Source organism: Ranitomeya imitator, chromosome 4 (assembly GCF_032444005.1).
Source record: "Ranitomeya imitator isolate aRanImi1 chromosome 4, aRanImi1.pri, whole genome shotgun sequence".
Classification (NCBI taxonomy): domain Eukaryota; kingdom Metazoa; phylum Chordata; class Amphibia; order Anura; family Dendrobatidae; genus Ranitomeya; species Ranitomeya imitator.
In genome coordinates this window covers 701,571,486-701,597,800 of record NC_091285.1, presented here as the reverse complement: position 1 = coordinate 701,597,800, position 26,315 = coordinate 701,571,486, and the positions used below count along the sequence as shown (strand labels likewise).

General features: G+C 43.6%; 1 protein-coding gene across 2 annotated transcripts in view; it reads left to right on the top strand.

Moving 5' to 3' along the window:
* The window catches only part of LOC138677396 (sulfotransferase 2B1-like), a 163,284-nt gene that overhangs the window by 118,046 nt on the left and 18,923 nt on the right, over positions 1 to 26,315 (top strand). For both annotated transcript variants that reach the window (XM_069767488.1, XM_069767489.1), the window contains 3 exons: positions 5,829 to 5,955; positions 6,037 to 6,131; positions 13,352 to 13,532. In XM_069767488.1, the coding sequence (XP_069623589.1) occupies positions 5,829 to 5,955; positions 6,037 to 6,131; positions 13,352 to 13,532 (403 nt within the window). The remainder of the gene's footprint in view (positions 1 to 5,828; positions 5,956 to 6,036; positions 6,132 to 13,351; positions 13,533 to 26,315) is intronic.

Below are 26,315 nucleotides of genomic sequence, written 5' to 3'. Positions count from 1 at the left end.
AATGATGGTACATGCTTGGGAGTACTGAAGATTAGTGGTGAATGGTGAGCGAACGCACTCTCCACTACTCATTACTCGCCTGAGTATCACAGTACTCAGGGTACTCGCCAAGCTGCGAGCATTTCCAGGAACTGGTGTCTCCACCCAGCATGTTTGACATACTTTAGAGACCCAATCAGGCAGCAGGGATTGTCTGCCAGGCCATGAAACACCGCAGCCATCTTTGTTGTGGTCATGCAGTGATTGGCTGGGCCGCACAGCATCGTCCTGAGTATAAGAGACCTGGTGCCGCTCCGCTCACCACATTCTGTTCCTGTTTCAGCGAGAGTAGGGAGAGCTGCTGCCGAAATAGGGTCAGAATCGTGGTTTAATAGTTAGTGGAGGTCTGCAACTGTTCAGTCCACAACTCCTGAGAAACCAGCAGCCCTTTTTAGGGCTAATTTGTGGGTCCCAAAATTGCAGAGCTAGGTAGGCAGGGGAGTCTATGTGCACATATCCACATCAGTGTAAGGCCTGCAGGCACCGTATGTGAGTACATAGCTCTCACTGCATACCTCCAAAAGCTCCATTACTGTCTGCTGCTGCTGCTTATTTACTATATACCTAGCTGCAGTTTTCGTTTTTTTTTTTTTTTTTAAATCCACCCCCCCCAAAAAAAATGTATACATTCTGTTACGTCAGGCTGAGGACTGGTGTGTTAGGAGTCGAGTTTCCTCTGCTGCACAGGAGGTATCTCGATCCGTCTCCGCTGCGGTCTCCCATTCTCCTCCAGCCGCAGTGGAGTCTGCTCAGCAGGGACGTCGCTCCCAGTGTCTTGCTCGCTCTCACTCTGTACAGAGAGTTACTGCTGCTTCTTCAGCTCCTGCCATTAAAGCCAGTGCTGGTCAGCAGCGAGCGGACTTCCCTGGGACTAAGTCCTTGTTTGCGCACACTGAGCATGCCCAGAGCAAGATCTCCCGTTGGAGATCGAGGGTCATGTGCTCTGGCTCTGCAGCACATTCCATTGGTCCTCTTGGCAGGTCTTGGAAGGGCAAAGATTCTGTGGCCACTTCCTGTCCTGCAATTATATAAACTGCGCATGACCGCACGGCCATGCGCTAGTGTACAATTGAATACGTGTGTTTGTTGTGAGTGCAAGTCGTTCATTAAATACCCCTACCCTATTGTATGACTGTTCGCGTATGGAGTATGGCTGCTATCTAGCGCCCGACAAATCACTCAACGTGTCACACACGTATCAGCGTCTATTGCTGTGACCGCCAGTGCAGCGCCACGTGCCAGTAGTGCGTTTCCTGACCCACGTCTGGGTGCTTAGTGGTGCCTGCCAGCACGGCACAGTTCGCACTTCGGTGTTCTAATTATAAGAGTTGCCTAACACACCCTGTTGCGGTGTTGTGTCAGCAAGTGGTCTAATCGGACTTCAATCCTAGTTGGGGTTGAGTTCGCTGACTGCTTGCTCGCCTTCTATGTGCGGTACTGCGATCCTGTGACACAACAGGATCGCTTCCTTCACGTTGGTTGAAGTTTAACCCACGCGAGTATACTTATGAGTACCGCCATATAGTCCGTCATTACTCAGCAGCAGGTTCCATCTCTGCACGGTGGACCCCGGGCTACGAACGCACCGTACACTATCAGTCTTATTATTTGGTGCGTTCTGCTAGCCCTAACATTGTGTTTCTGTTTCTGAAAAATCGTAATTCCGCAGATAATCGTGTCATAGTTCTGTTTGCTAGCCTCGTACTACTCTTTTTTGGAGGGTTTTAAATTCACCAAAGAGCAAAAAACACATTAATACAGTCTGTTATGTCAGGCTGAGTCCTGGTGTATCTGTTTTTGAAAAATCGTATTTCCGCAGGCATACGTAGCATAGTTCTGTGGGCTGGCCTTGTTCAATTTTTTCTTTTAGCAAGACTGTTTTACACTCAATTTCAGATGCTGTTGTGCAAATGGAATAGGCAACAGATGGAAATTATTGGCAATTATCAAGACACCCTCAATAAAGGAGTGGTTCTGCAGGTGGGGACCACAGACCACAGCTCAGTACCAATGCATTCTGGCTGATGTTTTGGTCACTTTTAATGTTGGTTGTGCTTTTACACTCGTGGTAGCATGAGACGGACTCTACAACCCACACAAGTCGCTCAGGTAGTGCAGCTCATCCAGGATGGCACATCAATGCGAGCTGTGGCAAGAAGGTTTGCTGTGTCTGTCAACGTAGTTTCCAGAGGCTGGAGGCACTACCAGGAGACAGGCCAGTACACCAGAAGACGTGGAGGGGGCTGTAGGAAGGCAACAAGCCCCCAGCGGGATGGCTATTTCAGCCTTTGTGCAAGAAGGAACAGGAGGAGTACTCCCAGATCCTGCAAAATGACCTCCAGCAGGCCACAAATGTGCATGTGTCTGCACAAACGGTTAGAAAATGATTGCATGAGGATGGTGTGAGTACCCGACATCCACAGTTGAACCACAGAATTGGCAAATTCACCACTGGCACCCTGTGCTCTTCACAGATGAAAGCAGGTTCACACTGAGCACATGTGACAGACGTGACAGAGTCTGGAGACACCGTGGAGAGCGATCTGCTGCCTGTAACATCCTTGAGCGTGACCGGTTTGGAAGTGGGTCAGTATTGGTGTGGGGAGGCATTTCTTTGGAGGACCGCACAGCCCTCCATGTGCTCACCAGAGGTAGCTTGACTGCAATTAGATACCAAGATGAGATCCTCAAAACTATTGTGAGACCATATGCTGGTGCAATTTGCCCTGGGTTCCTCCTAATGCAGGACAATGCCAGATCTGATGTGGCTGGAGTGTTTCAGCAGTTTCTGGAAGATGAAAACATGAAGCTATGGACTGGCCGCCCGTTCCCCAGACCTGAATCCAATTGATCTCATCTGGGACATCATGTCTCGCACCATCCACCAATGTCACATTGCACCACACACTCTCTGGGAGTTGGTGGATGCTTTAGTCCAGGTCTAGGAGGAAATCTCTCAGGAGACCATCTGCCGCCTCATCAGGAGCATACTCACGCATTGTAGGGAGGTCATACAGAAACGTGGAGGTCACACACATGGAGGTCACACACACTACTGAGCATCATTTCCCTGACTTGAGGCATTTCCACTGAAATTGGATCAGCCTGTAAATTCATTTTCCACTTTGATTTTGAGCGTCATTCCAAATCCAGACCTCCATGGGATATTCATTTTGATTTACAAAGCAGTCATCAAAGCAAAAGGTGGCTACATAGAAGAACCTAGAATATAAGACATAATTTTAGTTGTTTCACCCTTTTTTGTTAAGTTTATAATTCCACATGTGTTAATTTATAGTTTTGATGCCTTCAGTGTGAATGTACAATTTTCATAGTCATGAAAATACAGGAAAATCTTTAAATGAGAAGGTGTGTCCAAACTTTTCATCTGTATTGTATATTGATCATTTTTATGTTTTATTGTTCTCAACACATTCCACTATGTAATGAATAAAGATTTGCAACTGAAATATTTCTTCAGTGATATCTAGGATGTGATACTCTAGTGTTCCCGTTATTTTTTTGAGCAGTGTATATATTATATAAATAAATAAATAAATATATATATATATATATATATATATATATAATTATTATTATTATATATATAATTTTATATATATAATATATTACACATTATATATTACATTATATAGGTTGGGGATGAGTGGAAGCTGGTATGTATTTTTAACTGTGATTTTGTCTTGGAAATCAAGGTAAGAATAATCAAGGAGCTATAGGGGAGTAAGACGGACAGATATGACCCTTTCATAAACTTTCGTTAACATATTCCTCATGGCTGTCCATTCAGGCCCTTACAAATTGTAAAGGTGAGCTTTAGGTAATTTGTCATCAGGGACAAGATTATTAGCACAATCAGTAGGACAATGGGCAGGTAGTATCTCCCCATCATTTTTCCGAGAAAACAACTCTGAAGTCCTGCAGGAACCCCGACACCCCCTTCAGAGTAGCGGAGCATATTTGTACCAATTTTAGACATATATTGTAACAATTGGGGCTCCATTTAACAATTTCCTTCTGACATCAATCAATAACAGCTTTGTGAAGAAGCTGCTGAGTCCCAACACAGCAGCTAAATCAGTATATGGATTCAGAGTGAAATGCTCCAACTTGTAGAGTGCAATCCATGATTACACTCTTGACCAAATTTCAGACTAACGATGTCTTGTCAATGGCAAAAATTTGAAAGGGTCTTTCTAAATTAACTTTCACTAATCCTAACTTTAAATCCAGTCCCAAATCAATAAAGTTAGCAGCAGACCCGCAATCAATGATTGTCAATGCTGATAACATCTGGGTCTTCAAGGATAACATCAGTAACTCTATCAGAGGAAGAAAAAGGCACCCAGACTCTGACGCTCTCCCGATGGTTTGATTGCCTGAGGATGAGTTGGGCACATCTTGAGAAAATGTCCTGTGAGATGACAGTACAGACAGAATACAAGATCTTATCTACATTTTTACTTCACAACAGGAAGACTGACAACTCTAAAGGTACCTTCACACTGAACGATATCGCTAGCGATCCGTGACGTTGCAGCGTCCTGGATAGCGATATCGTTCAGTGTGACACGCAGCAGCGATCAGGATCCTGCTGTGCCATCGTTGGTCGCTGCAGAAAGTCCAGCACTTTATTTAGTCGCTGGACCTCCCGCAGACATCGCTGAATCGGCGTGTGTGACGCCGATTCAGCGATGTCTTCACTGGTAACCAGGGTAAACATTGGGTTACTAAGCGCAGGGCCGCGCTTAGTAACCCGATGTTTACCCTGGTTACCAGCGTAAAAGTGAAAAAAACAAACACTACATACTTACCTTCCGCTGTCTGTCCCCGGCGTTCTGTTTCTCTGCACTGGCTGTGAGCGCCGGCCAGCCGGAAAGCACAGTGGTGACGTCACCTCTCTGCTTTCCGGCCGCTGTGCTCACAGTCAGTGCAGGAAAACACAGCGCCGGGGACAGACAGCGGAAGGTAAGTATGTAGTGTTTGTTTTTTTTACTTTTACGATGGTAACCAGGGTAAACATCGGGTTACTAAGTGCGGCCCTGCGCTTAGTAACCCGATGTTTACCCTGGTTACCGGCATCGTTGGTCGCTGGAGGGCTGTCTGTGTGACGCTGCAGCGATCCGGATCGTTGTCTGGATCGCTGCAGCGTCGTTTAGTGTGAAGGTACCTTAACTTTCAATGGCTTCACCTCTCGTAAATAAACTTTCTCCATGGATGTATAAAATGCAGCCTTCTGTTTTCCACATCTCTAATGGATTCTGCTGTCCATTTGTATGTCCAGGGTCATGGCCTCCACCATAACACAAGTGACATGATGAAGAACCAGAGCGTTCTTGAAGCACCTCGGAAAGTCTTTTGTGACATTGGCACCTAAAAGCTGCTTCATTCCGCAAAACGTTAGTGGACCGCTGTCAGTAGTCAGTGCAGTCGTCTTCAGCTGTATCTAATTTATAATTAGCATCAGTTCCTGTTTTTTTTCTTTTTTAAACCGTTGGGATCCAATGTTGCATTTTTGTTACTAATTAGGAAAAACATCATATTAGATTATATAGAAGCCAGTTATTAATATCAAGATATATTATATCACCCGATAGCGCTAACCCTCTGGGGTGGTTTAATTTAGTTTTGACACCATTTTGAAATAAATCCCATCCCTTCTTTTATAGAGGAAATATATCTTAAAACTAAGTAGTCATACAAACAATTGTATAAACAATCATATAACAGTATACATTTTTCATTTGTTTTTTACATTTTTGTTTTAGATCATATATACAATCAGAGGTCCTAAAGATGTCGCGGTGTCCCTTTATTATTTTTCAAAGATGAGCGCATTCTTGCATGATTCAGAAAATATGGATTGTTTTCTAAAAAGATTCTTAACTGACAACAGTAAGTAATTAAAATTAATGCAAACTTACAAAATTGTCAGTTATAAGCATATTCTCTGGTGTCCTATTTTTTTCATTGCAGTGCCATATGGATCTTGGTTTAATCACGTCAAGGGATGGATGGGATTGCTGGGAAAAGATAACTTTATGTTTCAGACTTATGAGGATCTGAAGAAGGTAAATCTTTAAAATGAAATTATTGACACGTAGACGAAACATTCATATGAATATTCATGTTAAGTATAGAAATAAACCTCATAAAAAAAGGTAATAATTTAATAGATTGAAACCTCATCTTTGCAAAACCAAAATATTAGAAGAATGGATATTATATCATCCAAATGTCTGACTAAAGAGAACCTGCTAGCACGATGTTGTTATGTAAAGTAAATACATGGCTGTAATGGCTCAGAAATACAAATTACATTAATACCTTTAGTGAAGAATAGTGATGAGCAAATTTGTTCAGAAAACGATCGCCAAACATAAATTCGGCACAAATATGGCACATTCGGATTTGTGATCGGAAACATGAGCAAAATGTTATAAAATCGAAAAAAAATCAGTAACATTCGGTAAAAAATGCGGGAAAATATTTACGTTGCCACAAAGTTATTTTCAGCATTTTAGCAGCGTTAAAGGTGGCGTGTAATGAACGTTTGTCCCATGTTTGATGAGGGGAGAGGGTTTGCAGAGCTCAGAGGCGCGGTGTTCTTGTAAACAGTCATTTTTTTTCTTTCCAACTTTATGTGTGCACATTGCGGCTGGAAACATCAACAATGTCCTCAGACAACAGCTTGTGTCATTGGCTGCTGAAATCACATGTCCCTCTCCATGTAAATAGCGGACATCTTGATTTAGTGCCATTTTGACACTGTAACATCGCAGAGAGGCTGCTCCTGACGCTGGCACTGCTAGCAGCAAGATTTTTGCTAGTTAGCTAGGCGGTTGTATATCAGTCAGATAGTGTAGGTAGCTAGTGTCCAGTGTGGCTGTTAAATTTACCTTCCAGCAGTTTTTTTTTGTTGTTGCCATGACTGATGTCCACAGACAATGCCAGCAAGGCACACGTCCTACAAGTGTGCATTCTAATTAATATTTTTTCAGTAGCTAAATGTGAAACAGCCTGCTGTGTTGTGAATTCTGTGGCAGAGCTCCCTCCTGTGGTCACAAGTAGTACTTCGGCTGATTCTCTCTGTGAGCTTCCGTTGGTGGAGGAAAGTGGTACTGCGGCTTCTGAGTTTCCTTCCTCAGGTGATGTGGTGAAGTCGTTAGGTGCTGCTCTATTTAACTCCACCTTGTGCTTTGATCCTGGCCTCCAGTCAATGTTCTAGTATTGGACCTGTTTCCTCCTGGATCGTTCCTGTGGCCTGCTGCTCTGCATAGCTAAGTTCCGCTTTGCTATTTTGTTTGCTGTTTTTTTCTGTCCAGCTTGTCTATTTGTTATTTCCTGCTTGCTGGGAGCTCTGGGACGCAGAGGGTGTACCTCCGTGCCGTTAGTACGGTACGGAGGGTCTTTTTGCCCCCTTTGCGTGGTTTTTGTAGGGTTTTGTGTTGACCGCAAAGTTACCTTTCTATCCTCGCTCTGTTTAGAAAGTCGGGCCTCACTTTGCTAAATCTATTTCATCTCTACGTTTGTCTTTTCATCTTTACTCACAGTCATTATATGTGGGGGCTGCCTTTTCCTTTGGGGTATTTCTCTGAGGCAAGGTAGGCTTATTTTCTATCTTCAGGCTAGCTAGTTTCTCAGGCTGTGCCGAGTTGCATAGGGAGCGTTAGGCGCAATCCACGGCTGCCTTTAGTGTGTTGGAGAGGATTAGGGATTGCGGTCAGCAGAGTTTCCACGTCTCAGAGCTCGTTCTATGTTTTTGGGTTATTGTCAGGTCACTGTATGTGCTCTGACCTCAATGTCCATTGTGGTACTGAATCACCTTATCATGACACTGCTGTATCCCACCTTGTCATTTTGTGCTGTGGTGATATGAAACTGTCTGCAGACCGAATGCACATGAAAAATAAAATTATAATTTTTCAGTTGCAAAAAGTTAGACAACCCGCCATATCACACATCATTTTGTTGGGTTAAAATTCAGATGTAGAGGCCTGATCCAGAGGCCATCAAAAATCCTTTTGTACCTGGTGTTATACAGTGGGAGACCTGAATTTCAATTAGTTTGCAGCATCTAGTGTGTTATAGAGGCCCGATGCATAGGCCACAAAAAAATATTCTGTTCCTAGTGTCACACAGTAGGGAACCTGACTTTCAAATTGTTTGTAGCATATCTTCTTTGTCATGCAGTCCTCATCCACACTCAAATAAATATTTTTTTCTGTTACTAACATGATACAGCATGCCATAATTCAAATTGGAATTTACTGTCGGTGAAATTCAGCTGTTTTCAGAGGTGGTGCAGAGTTTAAAATTTGAGCAAAAAGACTGGTAAAAATCGAGGCCGTGGTGAAAGGAGAATTTGCCTTGGTGTACATGGAGTAGGTGGTAATGTTTGTGAAAGCACTAGAGAAGCAACGTCACGTCCTTTGCAAAGACAACTGACAACTTCTGTTACTGGGCTCCTCCATTACCTTTTTTGGCAGACGCACAGCAGTACTCCTTGTCGATGATGCCCAGAAAGAATATATACTTGAGTGAATGGCAAGAGCAACTACAAGTGGCCTCTCCTCCTCATCCTCCACCTCAACATCACACCCAGTACAGTCTGCAGAGGTGGCACTCACATTCCTCTTGCTTCCTCATGCATCCCAACTCTCCAACCATACAACTGGCTGTATGGAACCACAGATGGATGAGTCTGAAGAGCTGTTCACACATTCTATGTCATGGTCATCAGAAGTGTACTCAAAAGCTTCACAGAGTCAAGAGGAGGAAATCTGCACCAATGCCCAAGTTTTTTTTGGTTAGGATCTGAGGCAGTACAAAGTAGGGTCCAAACAGCATCATGACCTTCGTCATCAGACGTTAACCCCTGGTGTGAGAGGTTATCCTGATAAGAATCAAATATCTGAGGTTGAAGCTGACTACTGTGCTGTCAGGGCAGGAAGAGGAGGAGGGCGATTTCAAGGGTGAGGAATGTGATAACACAGAGAGTGATGATGATGAGGTGTTAGATCACAATTGTCGTGAACATAGAGGCATATTGCTGAGTATGTCATATGAGGAGGAAGATGAGGATGTTACATTGTGCCATACGTCGCAGATACATAGTGATGCAGCCACGACGAGCAATGCATTGTCAGCCACAACTGCGGGTCTGCCAAATTTGCAAAAAGGTAAAAAGTGCAATATTTTTTCTAAATACATGTCTGAACCTTCACATTCACAGTCAAGATGCTTTACTGTGTGAATCCCATTGCCAAAAATGTGGAAAAACGGACCTCAAAAACCATCAGCTGCCCTATCAATTGTATCTACTGCTTCTTCCTCCTCCTCTCTTACCATGCCAACTATTGAGGCAGGTCTTTGACCACAGAACCTTGAGTTTTTTATCTGCTCCACTGAAAAGATGGTAACAAATTGCAAATTTTCGAGACTCCTCCGGTCCCTTCATCAGGCATAGGCTAATGCAAATTCTGAAAAAACACATATTTATGCACAATATAGCCCAGAAAAAATGCCATAGATAAGACAGGTCCCTTACTGAGCAGGTGTCTGGATGGGTAGAGGGTATTCTTAAACCCCTGGTAAAGGATATACCCAGCTACATTCAGGATACAACTGACATATTGAATAAACTATCAGCAATAGGTCCTCTACCAGAAGGAACCATCCTGGCCACCATGGATGTGGAATCTTTGTACTTTAATATCCCACAGCAGGATGGATTCAGTGCCTGCAAATTCTTCTTGGAAAACACAAAGACTGATGTGGTGAAACTTATAAAATTCATCCTCGCCCACAATTACTTTGAATTTGACAAATAATATATCTAGAGGAGACTGGCACAGCAATGGGAAGTAAAATGGCCCCACAGTATGCAAATCTTTCCATGGCCAAGCTTGAAAGCAACTTTTTGACCCCATGTCCCATCAGGCCTCTGGCGTACTTCCGCTACATTCATGATGTTTTAATCATCTGGACTGAGTCTGAGACACAGCTAAACACTTTCCATGAACAGTTTCATTAATTTCATCCCACCATCAACATAACACTCAACTACTTCAGCACTGAAATTTACTTTTTGGCCACCAACCTTAAGCTGCAGAACAATAAAATAGAGACATCCCTCTATCAGAAGCCAATCGACCGCCCAACATATCTCAAATGGGACAGATTCCATCCAAAACACATAAAAAACTCTATTGTCTACAACCAAGCGATCAATTTCAATCGTATATGTTCCAACCCCATGGAGAGGGATGAACTCCTTGGTCGCCTCAGAAAGACATTTTTGAATCAGGGCTACCATCCAAGAACAATTCAAAACCAAATGAGAAGAACAACTAGAATATCAAGGAATCACCTGCTACATTACAAAGCTAAAGAAGAAAACAACCGGGTACCTCTAGTAGTTACCTACAATCCAAATCTGGAGGTGCTAAAGGGAGCTGCATGGAAATTATAACCTTTACTGCAAAAATATGCCGATTACAATCCATTTTTCCAGACCCCCCACGACTGTGTTTTAGGCAGCCCCCAAATCTAAGAAGTATCATTGTCAGAAGCTCGCTGTCCTCTCCAACAGCTGCAGGAAACTTTCCTTGCAAGCAGAAAAAATGTAAAACCTGTCCTTTTATAATAACTACGGACAAGATAAAGATCCACATCTCACATCAGGACTACAAGAAAGAGGAAGAGGTGATGAGCGAGCATCTATTAGATGAAGAGGATAATCCTCCTCTCTGTTGTTCATGGTTGGCGGGACAGGACCGGGCAAAGGAGCTTCATTGTTACCCAGCCACCAACACAGCATGGGCTTAGACCTCATCATAGAGCCAGACATATGAGTTCCTTCTTGCTGCACTATCTGCAACATGATCCGTGTATAGTTAAGATTAGATATACTGCTGACTACTTGGTTGCCACTCTATTAGATCCACATTATAAAACCAAATTTTTTTGAAGCGCAAACTTCGCATCTTAGCTGAAGACTGCCAACCTCTGGCATGTCAATTCGTCAACGTCAAGACAATAGCAGCAGTAGCAGTGGAGTAAATGAAAAAAGCAATTTCTGTGAGTCCTTTGAAACTGTTCTTTTAGACTAGTTCATGCACCAGCACAACAGAGTCAAAGTCATATTCGTAGTGAATCAATGGAGATGATGGTGCAGGAGTATCTAGAACTGAATATCAATACCATCAGGGATGGTTTGGACCCTTTCACATGTTGGTCTTCCAAAATGGATGAGTGGCCTGAGCTCTCTTCACACGCCTTGGAGGTTTTCCCATGCCCGGCAGCCAGCGTTCTCTCAGAACATGGCTTCAGCGCTGCTGGTGGTGTCCTGATGAATAAGCACAGCCGGCTGTCCCTTGAAAGTGTAGACCACCTGAATTTCTTCAAGAAGAACATGTCATGGATCTCAAAGGATTTTTTCACCCCAATCGCAGACTGAACAGACTATGTGATATTGCATTTTTTTAATGTGACACATTAATGTCAAGTAACTGCACTTTGTGATATCTTTAGTGAGGCTTCTGTGGCTCCTATGCCTGCTGTGCTGATGACTGTCTTACCTTGATCAATAATCATGGGTGACTCCTTTCAATCAGTGTGGTTTGATAAAAATGTATATTATTTAAAAAAACATAGTAACCCCTTTATGAAATTTATCTAAATAATACGTTCCTGTGTCCTGGGCCTATTTGACCGGAGATGGATTTTACGTCACTGCAATTGCCGGCACACACCGGCTGTGCATGGGCGATCGCCTTCGGGTGTCAGGTGATTTTGGCAGCTGACACCCAGCACCAAGTGCCAGGAGAGGTCGCGCACCGCTCCCAACACTTTCATACCCTAAATGCTGCAATCGAATGTGATAGCAGCATTCCGGAAGCTGGCAAAGGGCTGACAGCCTCTCTGCCCTTGGATCAGAGACCTCACAGCATGATGCAGACTCCCGATAGTTGCCAAACTAGTTGCAAACAATGATGGTCCCATAGTGGGACAAAGTTAAAAGTTTTAAAAAAAGTTAAAAAGTAAATAATTGAAAAAATATACTAAAATATCTAAAATAATAGTAAAAAAAATCAAAAGAAAAAACTTTTCCACTAGTTAACCGCTTTAGTGAACACGATAAAAAAATGAAAAGCAAGGCAAAAAATATGCTTTATCGTCATAAAAAATGCTTTATCATCTAACAAAAAGTGTAATAAAAGTGTGATAAAAAAGATGGATATAAATAACCATGGTACCTCTGAAAATGCCATCTTGAACTGCAATAAACAAGCCACCATACAGTTCCATCAGCGGAAAAATAAAAAAGTTATAGCTGACATAATATAGTGATGCAAAATAATTATTTTTTCTATAAAATAGTTTTTTTTTGTGTAAAGTGCCAAAACATATATATGCCTTATCAATTTTACCATACATGGAATGGCATAACCCCTCCCCCTAAAAAAAAAAGAAATTCCTGAACTGCTGTTTTTTTCTCATTCTGTCTCCCAAAAATCTAAAAAAAAAAGTGATAAAAAAATGTCATGTGGCCAAAGATGGTAGAAATAAAAAGTCAAGTCAATTTTCACTTGGCAACATTTATTGCTGCTTGTTTCTGGAAAATTATGGAGTCAAAATCGTCACTACACCTGTAGATAAATTCCCCAAGGATTATAATTTTCAAAATGGAGTCTCTTAGGGAGATTCTGCTCTTCTAGCAATTAAAGGCTCTGTATATCCACTCATCCACATTATCCCCCTCTCTACTTCCCTCTCCCATGTACAGCTCCCATGCACTTCTCACATCCCCGAAAAACTTCAGACCATCTCTACTCACGGGCAGGGTCATCCTATTTTGCTTTAATTATTGCATTGTTAACGTTGTTACTTTTTATGACTTGTATTTTGAAACTGTTAAACCGTAAAGTGCTGCGCTAGATTACTTGAGAATTCAGTTAGATAATCTGAATAACTGATGTGTTGGCATGTCATCATGGAGCAGAGCAAGAATACAGCTAGACATGCAGTAATGAAGGTGGTAACTTGTAAGATGTAAGCGCAGTCTTAGGCTCATCGTGCATTGAGCCTCATTCCGGCCATGGTTGGCCAATGTCTAGACTATTTTTAAATAAAATTATGCAGCAATTGGCAAAAAACATGAACTGAGTTTTGTCCTCACGTGTCCAGTCACAGTGTGTGGTCTCACCATAAAAGTAGAAACATAAAAATGTAATTTCATTCTGCATATTTATTATGCTAAATATTGGATTTTCCTAACTTGCAACAGGACCTACGAGGAAGCGTGATTAAGATTTGCAAATTTATTGGAAAAGAATTAGATGACGAAGCAGTGGACTCTGTGGTGAAACATGCTTCCTTTAAGAACATGAAACAGAACAATATGGCTAATTACACTTTCGTGCCACATGCTTACATGGATCCGGAGAAAAGTCAGTTTTTTAGAAAAGGTAAAAACTGAACACAATATTGAGAAAAAAATATGTATAGTCAAGGTCATATCTTGCGCTAATTCTGCATTAGCCACTTTCTATCATGCCTTCTACCGGCAAGTCACACTGAAGGTATGAGCACACAGTGTTCCTATCTACCGGGTTCCGCCAGGAACTTGCCTGAAAAGCTGAAAAAAAGAAAAAACTAATTAGCAATGTCAAAATAACTTGCTGCTCATAGGTCCCATCATTTGTAACTTCTTTCAAATTCAAGCTTCAAAAGCCATGAAGTGGCTAAAAGATGTGACCAGCCCATTCTTCAGATAGCCTCAGCTTTTTTACCCTTTTCAGTTGGGTATGTTATGTAACCTTGCTGAAAAAGCATAAAGTAAACTCTAAAAGGTCTGCACTTTTGCACTGCAATCTGAAAACGATTTGCTTTTCATTTGTTCAACTTTTTGAGCTTCCATTAACTGTATCAGGCTTCCAAAGATGTCAAGAGGTTAAAAGAAGTGACTAGCCCAAAATGGGCAAATAAAAGATGTCAAGGAAAAATTGATCAGAAATAAGACTCTTCAGGCGAAAAGACACGGGCGTGTCCTGAAGCGTCTTCCACCTGAGAAAAATGTCAGATTCGCAGACATTTAAAAGACATAGTGTGCAAATACTCTAATGGTGTCCATACTTTAAGGCAATGTGCACACGTTGTGGATTTGTTGCAGATACGCAGCGTTTTTCTGCTCGGAATTTCACCGAATCCATAAATGATGGCTCAAGCAAGTTTAGTCAATGGGAATCAAGAATTGGTGTGCACATTCTGTGGAAAATTCCATCCTGATTCACAGCGTTTTATTTTCTGCAGCATGTCAATTCTTTTTGCAGATCTGCAGAGTTTCTGCATCCATTAACTTACATTTAGTCAGTCAAATCCGTAGACAAACAGCAGGTGTAAAAAAGTTTGCCGACTTGCTCTTGATTTGCGTGCCAAAAGCGCTGCAGAAAGGAAATGATGTCAGAAGGAGGAATATTGTGGGCGGAGAATGTGTCTGTCTGCGAGTTTCTGTGTCTGTGGATGTCTGAGTCTGTCTGCGTGTGTGTGTGTCTGTCTGCGGGTGTTTGTGTGTGCTTCTGCCTATGGGTGTCTGTGTCTGTCTGCGGGTGTGTGTCTGTCTTCGGGTGTGTGTGTGTACTCAGGCGTCATCTGATGGGACTAGTACTCCCATCCAGCTATGTCTGTTGTCACATATAATAATGACAGCATAAGATGATGATGGGAGAGTAGTCACACCATCCGGCACCTGTGTTCAATTGTAAAGAAAAAATGTAAAACATTTCCATAAATACATACAATGTACATACTCACCAAACACCTAATCCCTGATGCCCTTGTCTCCTGCAAGCAAGCAAAAAACATATACTTACCTTTCTGCCATAGTCCATCTAATACCGACTGTCCCAAGACTATCTCACGTATAGAACAGTCACATCATTAGGATGTGGCCGCTCTACCTGGCCGCCGACGATACACTGGCAGGAGGTGATCGCTCCTGCAGTGTATCACTGCGCTGCCGAGAGAGTTCACCGGGGTTCATCAGCTGATCAGCTCCATGCTCTCACTTGCAGCACTGCTGAATGAGAAAATTCTCACGCAGCGCTGCCATAAGTGAGAGTACCGAAGCTGATGAACTCTGATGAACTCTCAGTGATACAATTCAGGAGTGATTACCTCCCACGTGAGATCGTCGTGGGACACTTGGTAAGGGACTACGTAGGACAAAGAGTAATACATTTTGGTTTATTATCTTATTTTTGTTGCAGGAGATGGGGCGTTGGGGACTAGGCGTTCAGTAAGTATGGTAAACTAAGATTCAATAAAGGTGTCTGGGTGATTATTTGAAATAAATGACTTTATTTTGGCCATGTCTTTATTTACTATGTAACTATAGGATTGGTAATGGATAGGTGTCTTATAGACGCCCCTCAATTAATAACGTGTGGGCTTAATGTCACCTGACAATACAAAGGTGATATCAACACCACAAATATGAACCCCACTTGCCACCGCCACAGGGTAAGTGGGAAGAGCAAGTCTAAGTGCCAGAATTGGCGTATCTATAAATTTCACAATTTTTGCAACAGCAAAGGGGTGATGCTTTTAGACTGGGTTGCCTACATCCATGGCCCCTTCCCAGGCTATTAATATAAGCCCACAGCTGTCTGCCTAGCCTTTGCTGGTTCAATTTTATAGGGAGACCCCATGTCAATTATTTTCTGAATTTCTCCTGTAAACTAACCAGTGTGAGGGTGATCCGTTAAAGTGAGATCTATATGATTAAAAGTATCCAGAGTAAGAAAAGTAACAGCGCATTCACCGGTGTTGAACAAAAAGTGATTTATTCACATGCAATCATGCAGTGCAGGGAGGGTGGTGAACACATGCGGATGACAGCTGTTTCGTGCTGCAAGCACTTCAACAGATCCATCTGTTCAACAGATCTGTTGAAGTGCTTGCAGCACGAAACAGCTGTCATCCGCATGTGGTCACCACCCACTCTGGATACTTTTATACAAATTGTTTTTTTCATGAAGCAGCACCCAGGTGGAGCTTGTATAGCGATTATTTTTTTCTATTGTGACTAAAGGCTTATACGGTGTGGCATTCAATATCCCTGAAGTAGAAAGGGTCTTGCGTGTAGCGGCTGTGCGATTGCAATATTTCTGGACTGTGGACTTAGATCTATATGATTGCTTGTACCTGACCAAATAGAAGCTGAGTGCTAGCTTAGAGGCTAAGCTAGCTTAGAGGCTAAGGCTCAGATACAGATACACATTTCCTCTCTCAGCAAAGGTTTACACACAACTGCTCTATTCTCTGAACAAAGGAAGATACTAGAAACATGAAATGTGGGGTTGCACAACTTCTGAATAGTTAGCGTCACTCTGATTGGCTCATTCCAACTTCATTTCCAACTTCACTTCTATATATGGTATTCAGTCCAATGTCAAGTGTCCAATGTCCAGTGACTTCTTCACATTCCACAATTTCCTTCCAGTGTGCTGCTGATCAGGAAATAGACTCCATCTTGCTACACCATGTCTGAACTGGCTTATATAAGGTTTAATAATTGATTTCATTAGCCGTTCTCTCCTTCACAGCCCCCCTAATTCAATTAATAACCTGATTTCACGATGTAATATGACCCAACTGGTGGTTGACCAATGATTGACACAACACACACAAAGGGATGGAAAATGGGGAAAGGATGGCCTTACCGATAGGGACATGGGGAATGGTCACCACCTGAATTTAACCTGAGCCTGTCCCTGCACTGCCCTAACGTCCTAAGTGGGTCCATCCCCCCACCACCGCCAGGAACCTCATCCCTTGATGATACCTAACTCTGCCCTGACTAGTGCACTTGCCGGCAACCACGGGAAGGGCAGCATCCTATGAAGGAAAGCCACCTTGCCAAGCTTGGCATAGGTGGCTTTCCTTCATAGGATGCTGCCCTTCCCGTGGTTGTTCCTTCCCGGGGAAAGGCCTGGCTATTCACTGCTTGCGTCGAGAAACACGTGATGGTGTCTCCGCAGCTTCTTTACATGCATCTGCATATTTCCCATAAGGGATAGGGGCAGTGTTCTGGAATCACTGCGTTGAGAAACACGTGATGGTGTCTCCGCGGTGTTGGATGTTTTGGTCTCCCCGAGGCCAATCATCTGTGCCTTTATAGCCTTTTTACTAGGCACTGCTCCTAATAGCCAGATTCCTACTCCACACTGATGAGGGGCAAACACCCCGAAACAGCTGTCTGTGGATGGATACCATGCTTGGCATAGGTGGCTTTCCTTCATAGCATGCTGCCTTTCCCGTGGTTGTTCCTTCCCGGGGAAAGGCCTGTCTATTCACTGCTTGCGTCGAGAAACACGTGATGGTGTCTACGCAGCTTCTTTACATGCATCTGCACTTTTATTAGCATCTGGAATGGATGAGAATACATGCTTATGCACCACATTAAGTCTTTTTCTGCAAGATCTGGACATAGGCTGTCGTACTTCTGGAAAGTATAGACCAGTCTTTGGGGAACTACCAAACAGGACTTCAGAAGGAGATAAACCTGTCTTTCTATTTGGAGTGTGTCTGACTGAAGAAAGTTCAAGAGTCAAACACTCTACCCAATTCTTTCATGTGTATGTCATGGCCTCCTGAATTTTAAAGTTTATGTGTCATTTTAGCATTAATTAGCACATTTTACTGGATGGACCTACGGCCAACCAGAGAAGAGATCTACAAATACTAGGACATTTTCATAGACTCCTACCTAGGTAGTTGTATGTAGTCATTATGCAGTCTCTGAAATGGATAGAGAGACTTTCTTAGGGACTTTTACTGTTTTACCTGGGTTGTGCTGTGCACAGACGAGGCATGACTGTATGAGTTTCGTGGCTGCGGAACAGAAACCTGGAGCAATCCAGAAGGCATTTACCATGCTATACATGTGACATTTTGAGGACATTTTGCACCATAATTAGGTACAGGGACCTTAGTAAACACAATTCATCTTTATTCTCCCATACTCCTTGTGAGTTCAGCTCAGCTCCCATTCTCCCCCAGTGTTCCTTCTCTGTTTGGGCAGCTGGAGGGATTTCAGCTCAACTAGACAAAGTGTGGCTGGAATATGCTGACTCTCCACCACCGTCCACTGCTTTCTAGGCTGCCTTGCGGCTACTTTGGTAACTTTGTCTGCCCTTCTGTTGCCCTCTACCTCCACAGAGTCACCATTTGTGTGTGCTTTCACCTTGATTATGCCAACCTGGACTGGTAACATCAATGCTTCCATTAATTGTTTCACTAGCTCTTCATTGTTAATTAGCTTACCAGCTGATGTAAGGGATGCTTTGCTTCTCCAGAAAGGGCCATACTCATGGGATATTCCCGATCTAAAATTCGAATCTGTGTAAATGTTAGCAACTTTACCTGCAGCAGCTCTACATGCCTCAGTGAGTGCCTTCAACTCTCAATATCTGCATTAGGATCAGGTTTATCATGGACATGTGCAAAACCCACGGTCTCCTGACTCATCTATGCAGTCATGTTTGTGCATCACAACAGAGTACTCTTCCTGGACCGACATGTGTGGGGGCAGTGGTTCCACATTTATGGTTTCATGGACCAACAGCATATTCAGTGTAGAACTGGTCATCCACACAATACTGCAATCCATCCACAAAGAGCTCATGGGCTGGGTTATCTAGTGAGACATCAGCAACATGACTGAAACCCCCATGTGGGACATTATCTGTACACAGTCATGGTTCTGTTATAGTTCACCTAGCAGGTCAGGCAGGTTCAACTGCCACCCACATCCCTCTTCTTCCCCCCAGAGGCAGCAGGATGGCTGAAATCAGTACTGCACCTGAGATGTCAAGCAGTGCTGAGTAGGGTTGAGCGACTTTTCGTTTTTTAGGGTCGAGTCGGTTTTCGCGAAACCCGACTATCTCAAAAGTCGAGTCGAGTGGAATCGGCCGATTATCGCGAAAAGTCGGGGATCGACCGAAACACGACACCCAATGCAAGTCAATGGGGGAGCATAGTCGGCAGTGAGTGGAGGCCAGGAAAACACCTACAGTGCCCATTTTAATGGCAAAAACATCCATTCTTGTTACTGAAGCTTGGCAATCTTAATTTACCTTATAATAATAGTAAGTCATTGGAAATTGGGGGTCATTTGGCTAAAGTTGTGGGGGGTAGGGCTGGTTCAAATATTTAGTGGGCCCAGGAAATCTGGACCACGTCACGGCAATGGAGCAGGGAGAGGTTAGTATTTAAACTTTGCAAGTGCTGTGATCCTGAGCAAGCAGGGGGGGCCCACTCGTTGGCATTGGCACTGGCACAGGGCCCCTCAAAGTACGGCGGTGTGTTTGCACGGCGGGGGCGCCTCCCACCGGCAGCAACACTTTTGCGTACTATGAGGGGCCCTGTGCCAGTGACATCGCCAACGAGTATTCCCCCCCACCTGATGAAGGAACCTGCACTTTCATCTGCACCTTCCTCTTTGTCCCCGTGTAAGGTGGTATGGTATTGTGAAGGGGAACCTGGCTTTCAGCAGGGTCACATTCTGGCTGTGTAGCATGCACGGGGAATGTAGCGTTCTGTGTCAATGTACCAGCAGACTCATCTATCACTGGCTGGGCAATGGGCAGGATGAGGAGGAAACACAGATATAGGCCCAAATAATAAAGTGGGCTAAATGCAGTTCAAAATTGGTAACAGGACTAACCAGGGGGCATTGCTTTGTTTAGTGGAATACAACTGTAATGAGAGGCTGACACAGTGAGTAGGCCCAAATCAGTAAGTAGGCTAAATGCAGTTCAAAATTGGTGACAGAAGTAAACAGGCGGCACTGGTTTGTTCAGTGTAGGAGAACATCAAGGAGCGGCAGACACCGTTAGTAGGGCCAACAAAACAAGTAGGCCAAATGCAGTGTTATATTAAAAACAATTTAACGAGAGCCTGAAGATAGAAGCTAGGGAAAGGCAACCTGGAGAAAACCTTGGAGCGTAAGACACCGTTTGTAGAACCCAGACCTAACTTGTTGGCCTAATGCAGTGTTGTTTCAACAACTACTTAACGAGAGCTTCAAAGATAGAATCTAGGGAGAGGCAACCTGGAGAACACCTTGGAGCGGCAGACACCGTCCCTACAACCCAGACCCAACTTGTAGGCCAAATGCAGTGTTGTTTCAACAACTACTTAACAAGAGCTTGAAGATAGAAGCTAGGGAGAGGCAACCTGGAGAACACCTTGGAGCGGCAGACACCGTCCCTACAACCCAGACCCAACTTGTAGGCCAAATGCAGTGTTGTTTCAACAACTACTTAACAAGAGCTTGAAGATAGAAGCTAGGGAGGGGCACCCTGGAGAACACCTTGGAGAAGCAGACACCGTCTCTAGAACCCAGACCCAACTCATAGGCCTAATGCAGTGTTGTTTCAACAACTACTTCACGAGAGCTTCAAGATAGAAGCTAGGGAGAGGCAACCTGGAGAACACCTTGGAGCGGCAGACACCATCTCTACAACCCAAACCCAACTTGTAGGCCTAATGCAGTGTTGTTTCAACAACTACTTAACGAGAGCCTGAAAATGGAATTTCAGGACAGGAAACCTGGAGAACAGCACGGAGCAACATACACCGTTAGTAGGCCCCAACCAAACTAGTAGCCCCACTGCAGTTGTTCGATTAAAAAACTATTTAACAAGAGCCCGAAGATTGAAGCTCAGGAAAGGCAACCAGGAGAACACCTTGGAGCTGCAGACACTGTTAGTAGGCCCCAACCAAACTAGTAGCCCCACTGCAGCTGTTCGATTAAAAAACTATTTAACAAGAGCCTGAAGATTGAAGCTCAGGAAAGGCAACCAGGAGAACACCTTGGAGCGGCAGACACTGTTAGTAGGCCCCAACCAAACTAGTAGCCCCACTGCAGCTGTTCGATTAAAAAACTATTTACCAAGAGCCTGAAGATTGAAGCTCAGGAAAGGCAACCGGGAGAACACCTTGGAGCGGCATACACTGGTAGTAGGCCCCAACCCAACTAGTAGCCCCACTGCAGTTGTTCGATTAAAAAACTATTTAATGAGAGCCTGAAGATTGAACCTCAGGAAAGGCAACCAGGAGAACACCTTGGTGCGGGAGACACTGGTAGGAGGCCCCAACCCAACTTGTAGCCCCACTGCAGTTGTTCGATTAAAAAACTATTTAATGAGAGCCTGAAGATTGAAGCTCAGGAAAAGCAACCAGGAGAACACCTTGGAGCGGAAGAATCAGTTTGTAGACCACAACGAAACTTGAGGCCCCAATGCAGTTTTATAATTCTGACAGGCTGAAAAACAGCCTTTTTTTTAAAGAGGAGAACAGCTGTATTAAGTGGCGCAGACAGACACTGCTAGTAGGCCTTACACCACAAAGTTGGCTCACTGCAGGTTGAAAAAAAAGGTACATGGGTACACGGTCGGCATTGGTGTGCTCAGCGGAGGACAAATGGAAGGATGGACTGCAGACAGACTTAGTGTGTCTACAATAAAGAAAGTAGGCTCTATGCACTTTTAAATAGGTTCCAGGGGTACACAGGCAGCATTGGTGTGGTCAGCGGAGGACTATTGGAAGGAGGGACCGCAGACAGACTTAGTAGGCCTAAAATAAAAAAAATTAGGCTCAATGCAGTTCGAATTATCTTGCGGGGGTACACAGGCAGCATTGGTTTGTTCAGCGGAGGACGATTGGAAGGAGTGTCTGACACAGTTAGTACTCCCAAAAAATAAATAGATGTTAATGTCTCTCAAAACAACTAAACCAAAAAACAAAAGGGTGGCATACTTTGGTACAGACGTGGGTTCCTCTGCTGAGTTTCAGACATAGTAATTTGGTGCCGCTAAGTATTTACTGGTGTCAATATAGGACACTGACGCTGACTATTTTAACTAGCATCATACATGTCAACAAATTGGTATTGTCAGTGCCAGGGATTGAAGGATGTCAGCGCATAGACTAAAGATTAGTGGAGCTGTGTGAGATAATTTTGCAAGTGGTAGAGCACTGTTTTAGCTGGGGGGGGAAACTCTCTTTTGGCCGGCGGTACAGGCCCAGGGCCCTTCATGTTACAACAATGTGTCTGACGTTGGTTGCGCGCCACCACCACCAGAGACACTTTATTGTACTATGAGGGACCCAGTGGCAGTGCCATCGGCCAAAAGCGGGCACACCCACCTCTTCAGACAAACGGCACTCTCACGGGTGCTTGCGCCAAGTGGCGAGACCACGGCCCCGTGGGGGGGAGTTAGCGCATTTAGGGAGGTGTAAACATGTCGTATGCTGGACAAACAGCTGCTGCAGATTAAGAGATTGGAATAGTCAGTAAGACCAGTCCACAATAAAGACCTTTTTATAGGAAAGCTAGGTGTCAGTCGGGAAAGGTGGGGCAAAATAATTAGAAATCCATGAGTGGTTCATTTTAATGAAGGTTAGATCATCAACATTTTGGGTAGCCAGATGAGTCCTTTTTTCGGTTAATATTGAACCTGCAGCACTGAATACTCTTTCTGATAGCACACTAGCTGCTGGGCAAGCAAGCTCCTGCAATGCATATTCTTCCAATTCAGGCCAGGTGTCTATTTTGGATGCCCAGTAATCAAATGGGAATGACGGTTGAGGGAGAACATCGATAAGGGATGAAAAATAGTTAGTAACCATACTGGACAAATGTTGTCTCCTGTCACTTTGAATTGATGCTGCAGTACCTGTCCTGCCTGCGGTCATTCCGAAATCACTCCACAACCTGGTCAGAAAACCCCTCTGTCCAACGCCACTTCTGATTTGTGCACCTCTAACACCTCTGCCCTGTTGCCCCCTGCACCTCGTGTGAGAACCATCAATGGCGCTGTGTGCTGGGAATGCCTGAATCAAACGGTCTACAAGAGTTGCTTGTTTGGTTGCTAATATTTGTTCGAGGTTCTCATGTGGCACGATATTTTGCAATTTGCCTTTATAGCGAGGATCAAGGAGGCAGGCCAACCAGTAATCGTCATCGGTCATCATTTTAACAATGTGTGGGTCCCCTTTGAGGATACGTAAGGCATAATCTGCCATGTGGGCCAAAGTTCCAGTTGTGAATTCTGTGGTTGTGCTCCATTGAGGGGCAGTTTCAGGCAAATCTACGTCACTTGTCTTCCTCAAAAAACCTGAACCCGGCCTTGCAACGCCAACAGTTTCTATTGGCCCCTGAGAAGCTTCCTCATTCAAAAGATACTCATCCCCATCATCCTCCTCGTCCTCCTCCTCTTCGCCCGCTATCTCGTCCTGTAGACTGCCCTGACCAGACAATGGCTGACTGTCATCAAGGCTTTCCTCTTCCTTGGCTGCAGACACCTGATCCTTTATGTGTGTCAAACTTTGCATCAGCGTATAGTAAAGTTGTGACACACATATTACACACAGATTACAAGTAAACAGGTACCAATATTGTTAGAAATATATCATGTGTGCATATTTAGGACTAAACAAAAGGGACAACTGTAAACAGAAATCCTAATACTCCACAAAGAACCACAGTCCATAAATCCCATAAAATATACCTTTATTAAACATACAAAATATATAAAATAGAACAACGGACAAGATACATCGGGACCAGTGGGGGCTAGTGAGAAAACTGTACGGCAGTAAGAAACAGGGCTACAGGGTACTCCCCACCGTGTCAGCACATCATGTCACAAAGTATATACTCCAATGAGTGATGTAAATAAGCACACAAAACAGGACACTGGTAGTTAGCACTAAGGCCAGAGACAATACATCAATAATAAGGTGCAAGTGCACATGTAGCAAGAAGATTTCGCTGCATACCGGCCACAAACCAGCATAAAATAGAGAGGTGTTTACCTGATGTTTGCTGGCCGGTGGGGGACCTGAGCCAACCCCGACGCGCGTTTCGGAGCCTAAACGCGGCTCCTTCCTCAGGACACCCAGGAACGGTATGTGTAAAGAGCTTCATGGAGTAACCCGTTGTGTCGCCTGATGCATCCTTCTCTGTTGTTCTTGAAGAAGACAAGGAAGCGACTTGTCCCTGACCGTGAACATCCACTAATGACTCACTGCTTTTACATTTAGCAGTTTCAGAAGAGGAGGTGAAAGTCAGCAAAGAAAGCCAAAACTTGTTCTTGCTGCTCCGGCTTTAAAAGCGGTTTTCCTACTCCCAGAAAAGGGAGCGTTTGAGGCCTTGTGTAGCCAGACAACGAACCTGGCTCAACAACTCAAGACTTAGGTGCTATATTGCTTTTCCCACAACCACCTGATGCTCCACCACCACTACCAGCATTATCAGCTGGCAATGACCGCCCACGGCCACGACCTCTTCCACCAGACTTCCTCATTGTTTGAAAAACATAACCAAACTGTAACCAAATGGTATTTGTTACTGTAAAACCAGTTACAAGGTGAACTCAAACTTCTGTTGGATTTATATATCCCTTTATAGGTGGGTGAGACTGCAGGGAAAATCAGGCCCAATGTATAACAGTACACAGCTTCAGTAGCAGACAGATATGCCACTAACAGGACTGACGCTGATGCAGACACTAACAATTAAAATCTCCCCCTTTTTATTTTTTCTGGGAGAATATTGAAGAAATGTGGCCCACTCTTATAGAGTATATGTTCTGTGGCACAAAATTAGAGACAGATGCCACACGCAGCACTGGCACTGAGGCAGAATTGCCAATCTTAATCTCCCACTATTTGTTTTTTTTCCAGGGAGAATTTAAAAGAAATCTGGCCCAGTGTTACACACTAGGTTTAATGTGGCACAAAATTAGAGACAAGTAGCACACACAGGAATGGAATCGAAGCAGTAATGCCAATCTTAATCTCCCATTATTTTATTTTGCCAGGGAGAATTTGAAAAAAATCTGGCCCAGTATTACACACTGGGTTTAATGTGGCACAAAATTAGAGACAGGTGGCACACACAAGAATGGCACCGAAGCAGTAATGCAAATCTTAATCTCCCACTATTTTTTTTTCCAGGGAGAATTTGAAAAAAAACTGGCCCAGTGTTACACACTAGGTTTAATGTGGCACAAAATTAGAGACAGGTGGCACACACAGGACTGGCACCGAAGCAGAAATGCCAATCTTAACCTCCAACTATTTGCTTTTTTTCCGGGAGAATTTATAAGAAATCTGGCCCAGTGTTACACACTAGATTTAATGTGGCACAAAATTAGAGACAGGTGGCACACACAGGACTGGCACCGAAGCAGAAATGCCAATCTTAATCTCCCACTATTTTTTTTTCAGGGAGAATTTAAAAGAAATCTGGCACAGTGTTACACACTAGGTTTAATGTGGCACAGAATTAGAGACAGATGCCACACACAGCACTGGCACTAAGGCAGAATTGTCAATCTTAATCTCCCACTATTTTTTTTTCCTGGGAGAATTAAAAAAAAATCTGGCCCAGTATTACACACTAGGGTTTCTGTGGCACAAAATTAGAGACAGGTGGCACACACAGGACTGGCACCGAAGCAGAAATGCCAATCTTAATCTCCCAATATTTTTTTTTATGGGAGAATTTAAAAGAAATCTAGCACAGTGTTACAAACTAGGTTTAATGTGGCACAAAATTAGAGACAGGTGGCACACACAGGACTGGCACCGAAGCAGAAATGCCAATCTTAATCTCCCACTATTTTTTTTTCAGGGAGAATTTAAAAGAAATATGGCCCAGTGTTACACACTAGGTTTAATGTGGAACAAAATTAGAGACAGGTGGCACACACAGGACTGGCACCGAAGCAGAAAAGCCAATCTTAATCTACCACTATATTTTTTTTTCAGGGAGAATTTAAAAGAAATCTGGCCCAGTGTTACACACTAGGTTCAATGTGGCACAAAATTAGAGACAGGTGGCACACACAGCACTGGCACCGAAGCAGAAATGCCAATCTTAATCTCCCACTAATTTTTTTTTATTTATGTGAGAATTGGCAAGAAATCAGGCCCACTGTTAGACTGTAAGTTTTCTGTGCCAGAAAATGAGACACAGATGCCACACACAGGACTGCCACTGATGCAGATTTGTCAATTTTAATCTGCACCCTTTATTTATTTTTTTTCTTAAGGGAGACTAGTGAATAAATCTGGGCCACTGTATTAGAGTATATTTTCTGTGGCAGAAAGTGGCTTGAAGAGATATAACGGGAAAAAAAAGGACTGTCCTACAATTACTATCTCCCTGCAGTAAT